This window comes from Sciurus vulgaris (assembly GCF_902686455.1).
Source record: "Sciurus vulgaris genome assembly, chromosome: 1".
In the NCBI taxonomy this organism is placed as follows: domain Eukaryota; kingdom Metazoa; phylum Chordata; class Mammalia; order Rodentia; family Sciuridae; genus Sciurus; species Sciurus vulgaris.
In genome coordinates, this window is record NC_136461.1 from 65,791,199 (window position 1) to 65,808,265 (window position 17,067).

General features: G+C 38.6%; 1 protein-coding gene across 2 annotated transcripts in view; it reads left to right on the top strand.

Moving 5' to 3' along the window:
• Positions 1–13,087: 13,087 nt before the first annotated feature.
• The window catches only part of GIPC2 (GIPC PDZ domain containing family member 2), an 83,048-nt gene continuing 79,068 nt past the window's right edge, over positions 13,088–17,067 (top strand). The window contains exon 1 of one of the 2 annotated variants that reach the window (XM_079138069.1): positions 13,088–13,600. In XM_079138069.1, coding sequence (XP_078994195.1) covers positions 13,361–13,600 — 240 coding nt within the window. In that variant the 5' untranslated portion in view covers positions 13,088–13,360. The remainder of the gene's footprint in view (positions 13,601–17,067) is intronic. The other variant, XM_079138068.1, reaches the window with a different exon arrangement.

A 17,067-nucleotide genomic window follows, 5' to 3' on the forward strand; every position in this document is an offset into this window, starting at 1 on the left:
TGCAAGAAGCTTTGGTGACAAGAGGTGTTGTTGAAAACCAATGCACAGTGATTAGTAGTTCTTGAATAGTCTTTCCTCTTCCTCTTTTCTTTCCAAAGCCCTTGGGCTGGTGAATTTTTTTTTCCCCAATGCATGATTCTCACTAAGGATTTAAAGGTAAAACTCTGACAAAGGAGTTGGCTAGCAAGTAAGCAGCAAGATAGAATGATCAGCAGTGTTAAGATGGTGCCTGGGGTTGTGCCTTTGGGCTCATCTCTTTCCAAACCCCTAAACTCACTGACTGAATTAGGGTCTTGTTGTAGGCCCTTTCTTAATCTACCTTATCAGCAAGACCAACAAAAGGAATGTGGCCAAAGTAATAGATGCTAGACCATTTTTCTTTCCTTGCAAAGTGGACAAACAAGTGAACTGTCCTAAGTTTTATACTCAGAAGGGAATTCCTATCCCCATATCCTTCAAGGTCACCCACGAGTATAATGCAGCACCTGCCCAGTTCTGGTTGTGCCAGCACAGTGCAGACCCAAGCCTGTGCTTTTCCTCCCTTATTAACTAGCCATCAGTTGGGCCTAGCCTTGTATTTCTATTTAATAATGTAATGCATTATTCCATGAATTCCATTAATAACAGAGTGTGCATGCTTCAACTTAAGATTTGGTTGACCAAGTAACAGTCAATTCATGGGGAGTTAGCTCTGGTTGAATAATCACTTGGTATTCCATGATGAGGTCAGTTTCTATAGCAAGTCTGGAGCTGGTTTTCAAAGGGAAATGACTGTTGGTAGCAAAGATCATACCCTTATTCCAAATTTTAGGACTTTGCACCCTGATTCTTCATATGGGCTTTGTCACAGTCTCCATATGACTGCCACAACATTCAGGGACCCTTGAGAGAAACTTTGAAAAATAAGCAAAAGGCTATCAGGCTGCCATGTTGGGAAGGTGTTTTCCAGGAGCAATAAGCAAAGGGGATAGTGCTGTTTAAGAAACTGCACTTCAATAGGCCACAGGTATATGATTTGATTTGGGAGAGGTAGAGGAATGGGTAGGGAACAGTGCTGAATATATGCTATCCTAAGGAATTTTTATTTTATCTTATAAGCCAGGGGCTCACAAACTTTAGTGTGCATCTGTGTCATTTGCAGGACTAGTGGAAAACATGGATTGTGGGTTTGGGGTGAAACCTAAGAATTTACATTTATAAAGTCACTGTATGCTGCTGATGCTGCTATTGATCTGGGAACCACATTTTAAGCACTTGCTATAAGCAGTGGAAAATAAACAAATTTTAACAGGAAAATAATTAGGCTTTAATTTTACTAAGATTCCTCCCAGGTAGGGGTCTGGCAGATGAATAGGAAAGACAGAACACAGAAGAAATGAAACCTTTGGAAAATAATTTTAAAAATGATAGTGTTAGATTAAAGGGTTAAAACTAGCAATGGAATTGGGAAGTAGGGGGAAATAACTAATTTCAACAAGTATTTAGCACTTATTCAATGTCAGATATCATGCCTAAATATTTTGTCTTGAATGCTTAAGTCACTCTGGATTTTTCTCAAAGTATTTGAGATCCTGGTAGAGAAGAAAATATGATAATGGGATACACTTTCTTTTGGGAAATATATATGGGATTTAATCTTCAAAAAGAAAATGTCTTACAAACTTAGAACAGATATCAGCAAAACAAAATAGTTTTTAAACACTCACAAGGCTAATGAAATCCTTAACTTTCTACTTAAGTAGGAAGAATCTATTTTTACCTCTTGACTGATACTGATTGATAAAAGGTTATACAGTTCCATACTTAAAAAAATTTTAAATTGACACATAAAAACTGTTCATGTTTATGGGGTATCATGTGATGTTTTAGTTCCATAGTTTTTAGTTTGAGTTACACAATTATATCACTTTTGTACATAAAGGAATCAGATCAGCAGTTCTACTCAGCTCTTTTTTTTTTTTTTCCCAAACGAGTTAATAAGATGGTGCCTAAAGTTGCTAAATGACTTGTCCATAAGCTAATGGGTAGTAAAACTTGGACTATGTGTCCTCATTGCCAAACAGATGTTTCACATTAATCACATTATTGGTTATTACAAATTACCAAAAATAAAATTCAAACTTTCTTCTAGTGTTTCTTACCATTTATAATTGGAATCAACCTGTTTTGAGTTTTATATATTGAAGCAGTAATTCTAGACACATTTGTAATGCAAGCCATAAACATCTACTGTTTTACCTCTGCAGAAAGAATATACAACAATTTTTCTCTTCATGTAGTTCTCATTTGACTCCAATCTTCTACCTGTCAAATAAGGGTTTAACTCACATGTGAGACATCTCTGATCTCTTTTATCAGATCCAGTCTTTTCTTCATTCCGCTATTTCCTTGCAGAGCTTATTATAATCTTCTTTGTATAATTAACAATTATGTTAGTCTTCCTCACTGGATTGGGCATTCTGGAAAACTGACTTCTCCCTCCCTCCCTCCCTCCCTCCCTTCCTTCCTTCCTTCCTTCCTTTTCTTTTTGTGGTACTACAGATTGAAACCTTCCTTCCTTCCTTCCCTTCCTTCCTTCCTTCCTTCCTTCCTTCCTTCCTTCCTTCCTTCCTTCCTTCCTTCCTTCCTTCCTTCCTTCCATCCCCAGGTCACTTAATAAATATTTTTTTAAATTTCAAGACAGGTCTCATTAAATTGTCCAGGCCGGTTTCAAACTTGGGATACTTCTGCCTCAACTTCCTATGTATCTGGGATTATAGGTGTGTGTCTTTAAACTAATCGTTCTTAATCTAAAATGCTTAGAACAGAATGTTCTGATTCATTATTTTGAACAACTTAAATGCATATGTTCAGATAGCCTATTTTCAAAGTTTAAGAGTTCAATGAAATATGCCATATAAAAACTATTATCAAGCTAGGTGCAGTGGTGCTTGCCTGTAGTTCCAGCTACTTGAGAGGTGGAGGCAGGAGGATCCCAAATTCAAGGCAAGCCTGGGCAATTGACTCTGTTTTCAAATTAAAAGGACCTGGTGATATAGTTCAGAAGTAGAATATTTCTGGGTTCAATCCTGAGTATCAGAAAGAAAAGAAAAAAGAAAAGCAACCAAAAAAAAAAAAAAAAAAAAAAAAAAGAAGAAGAAAAGAAAGAAAGGACACCTTAAAGATGTCTCAAAATAAAATAAAAAAGGGATGGGATGTAGCTCAGTGTTAGAGTGCCCCAGGATTTAACCATCAGTACCACAAAACAAACAAAACGAAAAAGCTCTTATCAAGAACAGAACATGTATTTGATTCAGAATATACTATAGGATCTTAGAGCATGTTATTCATTTTAATGATGAACATCTATTATATACTAATAATAATTGTTTCTTAATCATCTACTATGTGCTAGGTACTACATCACCTGATCTATAAACCCTCATATTATCCCTATGAAGTAAATATCTTTAAGTATAATGTATTAGCCAAGAGAGATTGAAAGAATTGCCCAAGATCATTGTCAAATACTATGTAACGCCTTGAGCCAAAGCTCTTAATCTAAAACTCAAATTCTTTTTGTTAGCACATTTTAATTATATAGAATAATGAATTTCATTGTAGCATATTCACACATGCAAATAATATACTTTGTCATACCCACCCCTTTTCCCTCCCTTACTTCCCATTCCCCTGAATACTCTTCCTCTTCTAATAGTTTCTCTGCTTCTGTCCTGTTATCTCACGGTTGTCCATCAGATAACACATGCAAGGGAAACATGATATTTGCTCTTTCCAAGTCTGAATTATATTGCCTTAACATAACAATCTCCAGTTTCATCCATTTTCCTAATAAATGCATGATTTCATTCTTCTTTATGGCTAGGTATATATACCACATTTTCTTTATCCTTTCATCCATCTATGGGCACCAAGTCTGATTCTATAACTTGTCTATTGTGAATTATGCCATGATTAACATGGGTATGCAGGTATCACTATAGTATGCTGACTTTAATTTCTTCAGGTATATACGCCACTGTGGGATTACTGGATCATATGGTAGTTCTATTTTTACTTTTTCTGAGGATCCTCCATACTAATTTCCATAGTGACTGAACTACTCTCATTACTACCAACACTGTATAAGGGTTCTTTATATTGTAAAACTCAAGTTCTTTACTGTTATTCTGAATAGCACCCCTTATTTATAATAAGTTGTGGAAAATATAGGAAGTGATGTATCGCTGCCCTGATCCTATACAATTCCCTTATCACTGTTATTCTTTGTTGGCAGGGAAGCACCAGGGATTGAAACCAGGGACACTTAACCACTGAGCCACATCCCCAGCTCCTTTTATTTTTTATTTTGAGACAGTCTTGCTTAATTGCTGAGGCTGGCCTTAAACTTGAGATCTACCTGCCTTAGCCTCCCAAATACTGGAATTATAGTTGTATGCCATTGCAACTGGCTTCTCCTTTTTTTGTTTTTAAACGCCTATATTCAAAGTGGGGGTGCACACTTGAAATTCCAATTACTTGAGAGACGGAGGCAGAAGATCACAAGTTTGAGGCCATCCTGGCAACTTAGAGGATTCTGTTCTCAAACAGAAAGGGCTGGGAGTAGTTCAAAGGTAGCATTACTTGCCTAGTGTGCATGAGGTCCTGGGTTAAATATGCCCCGTACTACCAAAAACTTAAACTCACTATTTCAATTTGTTGTATTTAACTTTTGAAAGAACGTAGAAAGCAGGATGCCCACTCAAAAATTGTTTGGATTTTCAGGTTATCCTTGTCTCATGTAAATCATCATTGTCTTCATTCTGCTCCGCAGATATATATTTAATTCTGCCTATGCTAAAATTACAGCAAAACTTAAATTATCTTAAGTTACTGAAGTTATAAGGATTAGTTTTCAGATCAAATTCTAATTTTAAAAACTTACTGGGTAAGTTCAGTGTTCTAAAATCAATTACCAAATGTGGCAAACTATTTTTGGATACATGTACCAGTATAAATTTTGCAACAAAATGGTGGAACAAAATGAATAGTATTTGGCTATGTCTGAGAACCTATCATTCGTATTTATTTCAAGTTTACAATAGAACAGTTGGGAAACTAGTCATCTCATCGCCAGCTAATGATTCCAAACTGTTGACAATCTTCTACCTTTTCCCCAACAAATGGAAAGTCAGGTTGACCCCACGTTTTCTATATTTATTGTGGTTTGGATCTGAAATGCTCTGGAAAGTCTCATGTTGAAAGCATGGTCTCTAATGCAGCAGGGTTCAGAATGGGACTTTTAAGCAATGCCTGGATCATGAGGGCTCTGACCTCAACAGATCATTGCTGAGTGAACTACCGCGAGTGAGACCTAGTTGAAGGAAGCACATCACTGTGGGTATTCTCTGGAAAGGTTTATCTTCTCCCTGAACCCTTCCTCTTTCCCTCTCTGTCTCTCTTTCTCTGCTTCCTGGCTGCCATGAGACAGCAGCTTTCCTCTGCCTCATCTCAGACCCAGAGCTATATAGCCAACCCACCATGCACAGAAACCCCCTGTAACATGAGCCAAAATAAATGTTTTCCTTCTTTAAGTTGTTCATGTCAGATACTTGGTCACAACAACAAATAGCTGACTACACAGTATTTTTGACCTGTAATAAAAGTATCAAAAAAAAATCTATCTGAGATGTTATTTTTCCTTAAAGAATTACGCTTTTTGTCATTGCTATGTTTGACCTTAAAATGACTACAGTGATTACTTTCAGAAGCTTTAGGTTGTTATTTTTATTGAAAATATTTATTTTAGCCAGGTGTGGTGGTGCATGCTTGTAATCCCAGCACTTTGGGAGACTGAAACAGGAGGAGCATAAATTCAAGACCAGCTGTAGCAGTTTAGTGAGACCCTGTCTCAAAATAAAATAAAAAGGGCTGAGGATGTTGTTCAGTAGTAGAGTGCACCTGGGTTAATCGCCAGTACTAACACACACACACACACACACACACTTATTTTAGTCAACTACTTTGAGCTTGTATAAAGAAAATTATTTGCCCAACTCTGAAAGAGTCCTCCATGGCTTATATGTGAACCAGTTACTATTTCAGTTTTGTAAATAGATCTTGAATGATTAAAATCATGTTATCATTTGAATGTGGCTACTCTCTAAACCTCATGCAGTTTTCTGTATTTATATCATGGTAAGAATTTATGTTAAATTAGTTTACTGTTCACATTTATTCTGGCTTCTTTAATATTTTATTCCCTACAACCTTGGAGATGCAGAGTAATCTGGACTCCATGCCAGAGTGTTTCTTCCAGGTGTACATAAATGAGATAATGTGTGTAAAACACTGAGCACTGGGCCAGACACACGGTAGGTTCTCAATAAGTACCTGCTTATTATTAACTTTATTCTTCACATGGTATCACTTCATCTTTTCCTTTTTCCAATTTTCTATTTCATTATTCCTAACAAAACTTGTCTGAATTTTAGCTAATAGTTATTTCCTCCCCCATTTGTCATTGTCAGTTGCTCATTGTTGCCATGCAACTAAAACATGCTATCTTTAGTCCTAAGGAAAAGGGCATATGATTTAACAAATCCTGTGTTTATTTTTCCTGAAGCATTTGCTTACTGGATACATACATAACAGGGTTGGGGGAGACTGAAGGGGGGTGATCAATGTGGTATTGTTTCAGAACTCCTAATGTTACATGTTGTAATTAGAGGCTGTCTTTGCTGGGAAAAACAAGTTAGTAAATTTATCTTATGATTCATTTGATGGATACATGTTTTGTTTTTGGAAGACATATAAGTTATATTCTAGAATTTTAAAAATAAATCACTTATATTTGATTTTATAGTTGATACTTTAATAGAAACACCAAATGATAATGAATAGAAATATTGTAGACTGATAACCTAGGTAAAGCCTAGAGTAAAGTGAAGTCCTTGTTCTTTTCTTTTCTTTCCCCTCCCTTCCCCTCCCCTCCCCACCTCTCCCCCACTTCTTCCCTCTCTCTGTCTCTCTCTCTCTCTCTCTCTCTGTCTCTCTCTCTCTGTCTCTCTCTCTCTCTCTCTCTCTCTCTCTCTCTCTCTCTTTTCCTTTCAGTGCTGGGGATCAAACCCAGGGCCTTGTGCATTGCAGGCAAGTGCTCTGACACTGAACTGTATACCCCCAGCCCAATAATGTTAATTAATTATATTTAATTTCCTTATTTTAGGTAGTAACAAAGGTCAATCCATTTTGTTCAATCATATGTACTGATATCTATTACATATATAACACTATATAAGAATCAGAACAGGATACCAATGAGGAAGATGAAATGGTTTCTACCATCTAGAAACTGTCTCGTTTGATTTAACAACTTAATCATATGTGAAAAAAAAGTCAGCATTTATGCAAATATAAAACTTTGTTGTAATCTGGGTGCAGATCCCAATGACTCAGGAGGCTGATGTATGAGGATTGAGGTCAGCCTCAGCTATTTAGTATGACTTTGTCTTAAATAAAAAAAATAGAAAAAGGGGCTGGGTAGCTCAGAGGTAGAGTTGCCCTGGGTTAAATCTCTAGTAACACACCACACACACACACACACACACACACACACACACACACACACACACACACAAAGAGCTTTGTGGGGTGGTGTGCCAGCTACCTTCCATTTGCCTCTCTAGATCCAATCTCTACCTTTTTTGTTTTTCCTGGAGGCATATGCAGCCTGGAACATATCAACAGAGACTCTCTTCCCTCCAGACTCTGGTTTAGTTCAATGTTGAGCATAGGTAGGTAATCTGAAGACTGAAGCAGAATAAGATCAGCGTAGGCACATATGTGGGCCCTACATCAAGAGTACAAAGGGGGTCCAGATATCATATGCCTGTCTAAAACTAATGGTCAAATGATATATGTTCTCTGTTTCTGTTTTGACCAGTATATCTTCATAACAACCCGAACAACCAAATACAAATTTAGAGTTCACCAATTCCTCAGAGTTCCACACTGGAATGCAGGAACATAGGGAGAGAGAAACAGATCTCAGCTTGCAGTTTAGCCCTTTATTTTCCTACCCAGCTCTATCTTGTGCCCTAATCCCCACTTTACTCTGGCTAAGAGCTGCTCCTTAGCCACTCCTAGGCAGAGGGAAGCTGGCTGCCTAGCCTGGGAAGCCTGTGCAGGTTCTGGAAGTAGGTTTGGGGCCACCTGGGCAGGGCAATTCAGAGTCCTGGGTATCCAGAGTATGGTCTAGAAAGGAGTGTATGAGTTCTGGGTGGCCATACGCCCTTGGCTCTGGGGACTCCCCTCCTTGTAGTGTGGTGGGTAGCTGAAGGAGTGCCTTTTGCCTGGGGCTCTGGATAACACTGGATCAAGCTATTTATTTCCCTAGGTGCTTTTCTTGGAGGTGGAGATCATTTCTGGCAGATGTTTCCTTCAAGCAAATGTCACTTCACCTCTTAAGGTGATTTTCTCTACAGAACTTTTTAATTCCTCATTTCCTTGAACTTTGGGATAGAAACTGCCCTGAGGTATTATACTGTATGGTCTTGTTTTACCCTGACCACCACCCGCCTATTTTCTTTATTAAATCATCACAAAATACTTTAATCTGAGGGTACCATCTGTTTTCTGCTGTGAGCATGCTCAATGTAGTTGGTTCCTTACGTGTGATAATACAGCAAAAATGAACTTGATATCGGCCTTGATGAACACTTTCACTTTCTAGTCAAGGGAAAACAGCATTTAGAAGTTAAAGGATTTGAAAGAGTATGGAAGTCTGCCTTTCTATTCTGTAAAAATACTTTTGTTCTTTTAATATTTTTTTTGACACAGTACAAAAGCATTTTTCCCTTTGAGGTTTTTCTTAATACCTCTTGTGTTCCCTCATGTTCCCAGATGTTGATAATGTACTCTGTGATGACTTACTTCTGTTTTTCTTTAATCAAACTCCTCTAGTTTTTAATCCATACAATACATTGTGAAGTTGTTTGGCTTTCCCTTGATAGGAATGCATAATTTATTTAGATTTTCTTTACTCTTTTTTTATTAGTTCAAGACCAAGCAATACTACTTTGTGCTATGGCAATCATAGCCAAAAAGGAATTCAAGACTTGAGATCTTATGGAGTTATCTCAGATTTAGAGTCATATGGATGAACCAGAATGTATTTACATTGTTTTTTTGGGGGAGGTGAGGGCTAGTTACTGGGATTGAACCAAGGGTTGCTTTACCACAGAGTTACACCCTTAGTTCTTTTTAATTTTTTATTTTGAGACAGGGTTTTACTAAGTTTCTTAGGGCTTTGCTGAATTGCTAAAGGCTGATCTCGAATATGCAATCCTCCTGCCTCAGCCTCCTGAGCCACTAGGATTACAGGCATGCACCTGACTGTTTACATTACTTTTTTAAGACACAGAAACATAAAACAAAAAAATTATTCTAAAGAATTTATAGACCCCTCTCTCTTTCCCTAGTACATCTGTTAATCTTAATTTGAGCAACATGGATGTTCAGGGCTGAATTAATGTGAGAGATTAGGGAAAAGGACAAAGTGTGGCATGAGGACTTGGGGATGTCTGACTTGGGCCACTAAATGCATGGTAATTCTATTTACTTCAGCCAGGAGGGGAAAAAAAAATGTTCAGGAGAAAGGATGAGGTCAGTTTTGTACAATCTCAATTTGAGTTTCCTGGAGAACATTCCCTTCCTGTTGGAGTGAGCTGGAGGTATCAGTTTGGCAATCTACACTGTGAAACCAAAGTGAGTAGATATAGTCATTCCGAAAGAACATATAGAACAAGAAGAGAAGTTGGCTAAGGAAAAACAGCCTGTGAACACTCTTCCTGGAGAGCAGCAGTTAGCAAGTGGTGGTTAGGGAGCATAAAGGTAGCCAAAAGAGAAGCAAAATTCAAGAATTACACTTCAGTTACAATGGTAGCTATCAAGAATATAAACAGTAAGAAATGCTAGAGAGCAAGTGGAGAAAAAGAAAAACTTTTACACTGTTGACAGAATTGTAAATTAGTACAACCATATGGAAATCAGTATGGAGGTTCCTCAAAAGACTAGGAATAGAATTACCATATGACCCAGTTATATCCCACCTTGGTATTTATCCTAAAGATAAATATTATAGTGATACATGCATACCCATGTTTATAGTAGCATGATTCATTATGCAACCAGACTAGGAGATGGATGAACTGATAAAGAAAATGTGAGATATATATATATATATATATATATATATATATATATATATAAAATGGAGTTTCATTCAGCCATAAAGAAGAATGAAATTATGCCATTTGCAAGAAAATGATTGGAAGTGGAGACCATTATGTTAAGTGAAATAAGCCAAACTGATAAACTGAAGGGTTGTACATCTTCTCTCATATGTGGAAAGTAGAGAAGAAAAAGGAAATAAAGGTGTGAGCATGTGTGTGTGAGAGAGATCTTATGAAAAAGGGTGGGGGACTGAGGAATGATATTGGTCAAATTTTATTATATTGTGCGTAAGTATGAAAAAAAGTTTTCAAATATGTATAGTAAAAAAGATTCAAGAAGAATGAAAATGTCAACATAGTCAGATGCACTTAAAAGTTCAAGTTAGACTGAAAACAGTTAATTGTATTTGGTGATTAAGAGGTATTGGCACCAAAATAGGTAGACCAATGGTACGGGATAGAAGACACGGAGATATATGCACATAAGTACAGTTATCGCATACTAGACAAAGGTGCCAAAAACTTACAATGGAGAAAAGATAGCCTCTTCAACAAATGGTGCTGGCAAAACTGGAAATCCATATGTAGTAAAATGAAACTAAATCCCTATCTCTCGCCCTATACAAAACTCAACTCAAAATGGATCATGAATCTAGGAATTAGACCTGAGACCCTTCACCAAATAGAAGAAAAAGTAGGCCCGAATCTCCATCATGTTGGTTTATGACCAGACTTCCTTAACAAGAACCCCATATCACAAGAAATAAAAGCAAGAGTCAATAAATGGGATAGAGTCAAACTAAAAATATTTTTTCTCAGCACAGGAAACAATCAACAATGTGAAAAGAGAGCCTATAGAGTGGGAGAAAATCTTTTCCACACACACTTCAGATAGAGCACTCATCTCCAAAGTTTATAAAGAAATTTAAAAATTTTACACCCAAAATACAAAGAACCCAATCAATAAATGGGCTAAGGAAATAGGCAGACACTTCACAGAAGAAGATATACAGGTGATCAACAAATACATGAAAAAGTGCTCATCATCCCTAGTAATTAGAGAAATGCAAATTAAAACCACCCTAAAATTTCATCTAACTCCAATTAGAATGGCTATTATCAAGAACATAAGCAACAATAAATGTTGGCATGGATGTGGGGGAAAAGGCATACTCATACATTGCTGGCGGAGTTGCAAATTGGTACAGCCACTCTGGAAAGCAGTATGGAGATTCCTCAGAAAACTTGGAATGGACTCACCATTTGACCCAGTTATCCCACTCCTCGGTTTATACCCAAAGGACATAAAATCAGCATACTACAATGATGCAGCCACATCGATGTTCATAACAGCTCAATTCACAATAGCTATATTGTGGAACCAACCTAGATGCCCTTCAATAGATGAATGAATAAAGAAACTGTGGTGTATATATACACAATGGGATATTACTCAGCCATAAAGAAGAACAAAATGACGGTATTTGCTGGTAAATGGATGAAGTTGGAAAATATCATGCTAAGTGAAATAGGCCAAGCCCAAAAAACCAAAGGCCGAATGTTTTTCTCTGATAAGTGCATGACATTATATAACGATGGGAGGTGATGGGGTCAGAGAAGACTGAAGGAACTTTGGATGGTGTAGAGGAAAAAGGGGTGGGAGGGGGTGGGAATGGAAAAACAGTAGAATGAAACAGTATTACCCTATATATATGTATGATCATATGAATGGTGTGAATCTACATTGTGTACAACCATAGAAATGAAAAGTTGTACCCGATTTGTTACAATGAATCAAAATGTGTCTATAAAAATAAAAATATTTTAATAAAGAAAAAATAGTTCAAAAAAAGAAGAAAGGAGGAAGGTATGGATGGGGAATATATTTTTTATCTTCCATAAGAACGTGGCAAAAGTTAACATTTCATTAATGCTATAGAAAAATACAGCTTTAAATATTTTTAACCTAAAGGAACTCAATCAATAAAAATGTATAACAATACATTCTAAGTTAAATAAATAGTAATGATTTTTAAAATAAATGGGACTCTCCTACACAAACAAAACAAAACAAACAAACAAACAAAAAAACAAAAAGAGGTACCGACCATAGTAAGCCAATTTCAGTCAGGGGAGAAAGTCTGATCACAGTGAGTCTAAAAGCAAAGAAATGAAGAAATGCAGCTAATAATTCAAGACTGTTTTCCCTTGCTGTGAAAAATGCAGCCAGAGGGAACCGCAAGGATGCTGGACTTGAAAATAACATCATAATATTGACCATCTGTGGCACCAGCTGGGGAGAAACAGCACAATAGGTAGATTAAAAATAGAGATCCTTGAAGAGGGGAAGAGATCAAATTCAGGGTCAAAAGAAAAAATTTCTTCCTAGGTTGGAGGTGTTACAGACAGTGGGTGGGACAGAGGGAGTTTACGCCTCACAAGGAATAGCCTCCATTTTCTCTGTAGAATGAAAAGGAAGGTCCTAAGCAGAGAGAAGGGCAGAGGTGGGGCAAATGACTTGGGAGAGAAAGCTGCCCAGGGAAAAGTAAAAAGCATTACTGCAAGGCCTGCCTGGAGGTGTTTGACTAGGAATTGAAAGTGACACCTAATTCGAGATTACATGACTTTCCCCTTTCAATTGTGCCCTGTAAGGAGCTGAGAAAGCAGATGAAGGTTGGGTTCTATTTAAATCCCTATCTCCAAAGACCCAGGCCACAGGGATAAGAAGGAGAGCGGCCAAATCGTGAGCACACACTAGAGTCTCTGAAAAGCACAGAAGGGTCAGCATGTTTATATTCTAAGACGTATTGTTGGGAGGCGTCAGCATCCGAGGCCTTCACGGAAATGGAGTTTTTCCGGAGGAAGCATAAACTGGGAGAGAGGCTGTGGGGCTGTGCCCAACATTCCTTCTCTCCGAATTTACACAGAGGGCAGGAAGGTAGGCGCGTGCTCGGGTCCAGGTGCCTTCTCCCGCACAGGGAGGAGGGGGCCCTAACCCGGTGCTGCCAGGCGGAAGCGCCGCTGCCATTGGTCCAGCGGCGGCCTTCACCTGCGCGGAGCCCCGCGGCCTCGAGGGCAAAGTCCGCGGCGCTGCGCCAAGGAGCCGGCGGCGGGCAGCCCAGGTGCGCCCACGCCCTCGGCCAGGCAGGATGCCGCTGGGGCTGCGGGGAAAGAAGAAAGCCAAGTCCAAGGAGACCGCCCGGCTGGTGGAGGGCGAGCAGGCGGGCGCGGGCGTCGGGAGCCTCCCAGACCCCCCGGCTCCCGCGCGCAGGCTGGTCTTCCACACGCAGCTGGCGCACGGCAGCGCCACGGGCCGGGTGGAGGGTTTCTCCAGCATCCGTGAGCTCTACGCCAATATCGCCGGCGTGTTCGAGATCTCGCCGTCGGAGGTAAGGGCCAGGTGCTCAACCTCTCCCTCCCGCTCTCCGCTGGGCCCCGTGGCTTAAATTGGCCTGGACTGGTTGAGCAGCTTTCGTTAAACCCTGGATCGCACGCAGGGTGGAGTCCGCCGGGAGCGCCTCAGGGAAAGAGAGAGGGAAGGGAAAGGCAAGTCCCAGGACTGGAGAGTCACATTCCCCAAGCTCAGAGACCCAGCCTGTGGGAAACTGGGGCGAGGCGACTTTTCTTCCTCATGTAAATGAGTTTGCTTTAGATGCCCCAGATTCAGGATTCCCAGAGTCAAGATCTGGCTGGGCAAATTAATACCCTCCATCTCACCTGGACTTTACCCTCCCGTTTAGGCGTGAGAGGGCGTGAGAGTCGCTCTGGGCTTTTGCCCAAAGTAAGGGGGGAAAATGGTTGGCGTGCCTTCCAGGCGATCCCAAACCAAGGCCCATGTTGCATCTCATTTGTCCTTTCCAGTATTAACACCAGAAACGGCGTTATTTCTAAGAAGTTTTTAAAAGCTGCGCTGTTATTTCAAGGGAGGGCATTACTATAAAAAATCATACTTACCTACGTGTGACTAGTTAACACAATTTTCATGGGAACGATGAGCTTTTAACTTTTACATCATAAACTTGAAAAGGGCCTGAGAAATTTAATTAAAATGTGTGCTTGCCTGGAACTGGAGTTTGACGTAGGCATGATCTCAAAAGCAGGAGTTTATGAGGACTTTTTTTTATGTGACCACTTTATGCTTACCCAACAGATCTAACTGTAAATGTACTTGTGTAAAGTTAGTTCAAGAAAATATTTTGTCCACATTTCTAGGAAAAGTACAGGATTTTGTTGCCTATGACTTCTGAGTGTAAAGAGCTGCCTTTGAGTGGCATAGGGTAACATCCAGATATCTCTTCTTTAATTTGTTGTTTGATTTTTTTTTTTTTTTTAATTAGTTGTTTGTCAGGTCTGTTCAAGCGAAATTGAGGTCAAGGCAAAATTCCAAAAAGACATGAAAGAGAACATAAAGTGTAGCTCTTTGTTCTTTCAGGTTCCCAAGTACTAAGGGCTAAATCACAAACCCAGTTTGTAAATTATTTATATTTACATAGGACTGTAGTAATAACTTTACATTTACAAGGAACTTTTCAACAAAAAAGCACTTTCTTTTTTTGGTGGTACTGACTGTTGAACATAGGCCCTTGCTCTTGCTAGTCAAGCACCCTATCACTGAACTACACTCCTCAGTCCTCGCCTTTTTATTTTATTTTTTGTACCAGTGATTGAACCCAGGGAAACTTAACCTCTGAGCCACATTCCCAGCTCTTTTTTTATTTTAAGACAGAGTCTTGCTAAATTGCATAGGGCCTTGCTAAGTTACTGAGGCTAGCTTCGAACTTTCATTTTTTCTGCATCAGCCTCTTGAGTTATTGGGTTTACAGGTAAGAGTCACTTCATAATTCCTGGAGCTTTTAAAAATTTTATTTTGAGATGGTGTCTCCTTAAGTTGCTAGAGGCTGGCCTCCAACTTGCCATCCTCTTGGTTCAGCCTCCCAAGTAGCTGGGATTGGGGGCATGTGTCCCTATGCCCAATGTTAAAAAGCATTTTTTAAAAGGGATCTCATGAAAATAGAAGGGAGACCAGTAGAGTAGAGGAAGGGGACTGGGAAGAGAGAAAAGTGGAGGGCAAGGGAAGGTACTGGGGACTGAAATCAACAAATTATGTATGTGCATGTACCAGTTTGTCACAGTGAATTCTACTATGATGTTTAATTATTGTGCACTAATAAAAATTTTAAAAATTTGAATTATAGATAAACTAAGAATTATTTTTTAGTGTATGTCCTATGCAATTCTTGAGAAATACTGATATATAGTAAGCAAAAATATTCATTGTCTGGGAAAACAAAAGTGTGTTTGAAGAACAATCCTTGTGATCTTCTGTAGGTGAGGTAGGTGGCAGGCTAACGAGATAAACTTGAATGTGGAACCTGGCTCTACCATAGGCTAGTGTGTGACTTTGAACAAGTTTAATGTCTCATTTTCAGTCACCTGTGAAGTAAAAGATAAGAGTATCTACCTTGAAGGATATTGCGAAGATTGTAGTTTGTATGCAGACGTATCAGATTGCATGGCATATGATCAGTGTTCAATGAATTGTAATTGATATTATTAATGCCTAGCAGTTAAATGATAAACTGACATATAAAGAGATTGGGCCGTACAAAAGAAGAAGAAGAAGAAAAAAGCATAGCTGTTATGTATTCTTGAATCTTATTTCTACAGTGGTGAGATTGTTAACATACTTAACTGATAACTTTAAATGTCTCTTCTGTGACCAGGGACTCCAGTTTTGGTCTCTTTACATTAACAGTTTTCTTTATCACTATATAGAACATTATTCTGAGCTCAAGATGTGTAATTTTGTCCAATCTGCTTAATCCCTAAAATGAAAGTATTATTATTAATACCTGCTTCATAGAGAAGAAACCAAGGCTTTCGAATTCAGAACGTTTTTAGAATTACACACAATAAATGGTAAAGCCTGGATTTAAATCCATTTTTTTCTTCTGATTCCAAATTCCATGAAGTTATATTGTTTCCCAATTTTTCCAGCGTCTCCTAATAATATCTTAACAGCCATGTTCAATGTTTTCAGTTCAGTTTCAGTGCATTTGATTAGCAAGATAAAATTCAAAGCTAATGAGCATAAAGTGTTTTGATATGCTGTATCAAAGTTCATAAGTATATTTTATAGCCCCAATATATGTACATTAGCATGATTATGTGTATAACCAACATTAATGTAGGGTTTCCACCTGGATTAAAAATAGTTAATAAGTATGTGCAGGATAAACCATTTGTCATCATTATATAGTATGTCTTAAATATCTCAGTACTTAACTTTGAAACAAAAGTTAGTTATTAAAATCAAATTCACACCAGAGAGATTCCATTCATTATCCCATAATCCTAGCAAGAGGAATAGTAATACAAATAGTTTTTGAGATGTCAGTGCGTATGAAACAAAAAATTTCCCCCTTAAGAGGATTGGATAGATAGTTAACTTGGAAGACTTGCCTTCTCACAAGAGAAGAGGCTGTAAGAATATAAATGAAACTCTATAAAGAACAATATGCTTTTTTTGTGGGGGGTGGGTACCAGGGGTTAAACCCAGGGGTGCTTAACCACTGAACCACATCCTCAGCCCTTTTTTTTTTAATTTTGAGACAGGATCTTGCTAAGTTGCTTAAGGCCTTGTGAAGTTGCTGAAGGTAGCTTTGAATTTGTGATCCTCTTGCCTCAGTTTCCTAAGCCTCTGGGATTACAGGTGTTGGGCAATGTGCCCAGCTAGGAGCTATATACTCTTTACTGGGGGAAAAGAACAGGATTGAATGTCAGATGGGGCACATTCAGATAAATTTCCTGGGGACCATAATGTGCCACACCTGTGCTAGATGTGTAGTCAGCAGTT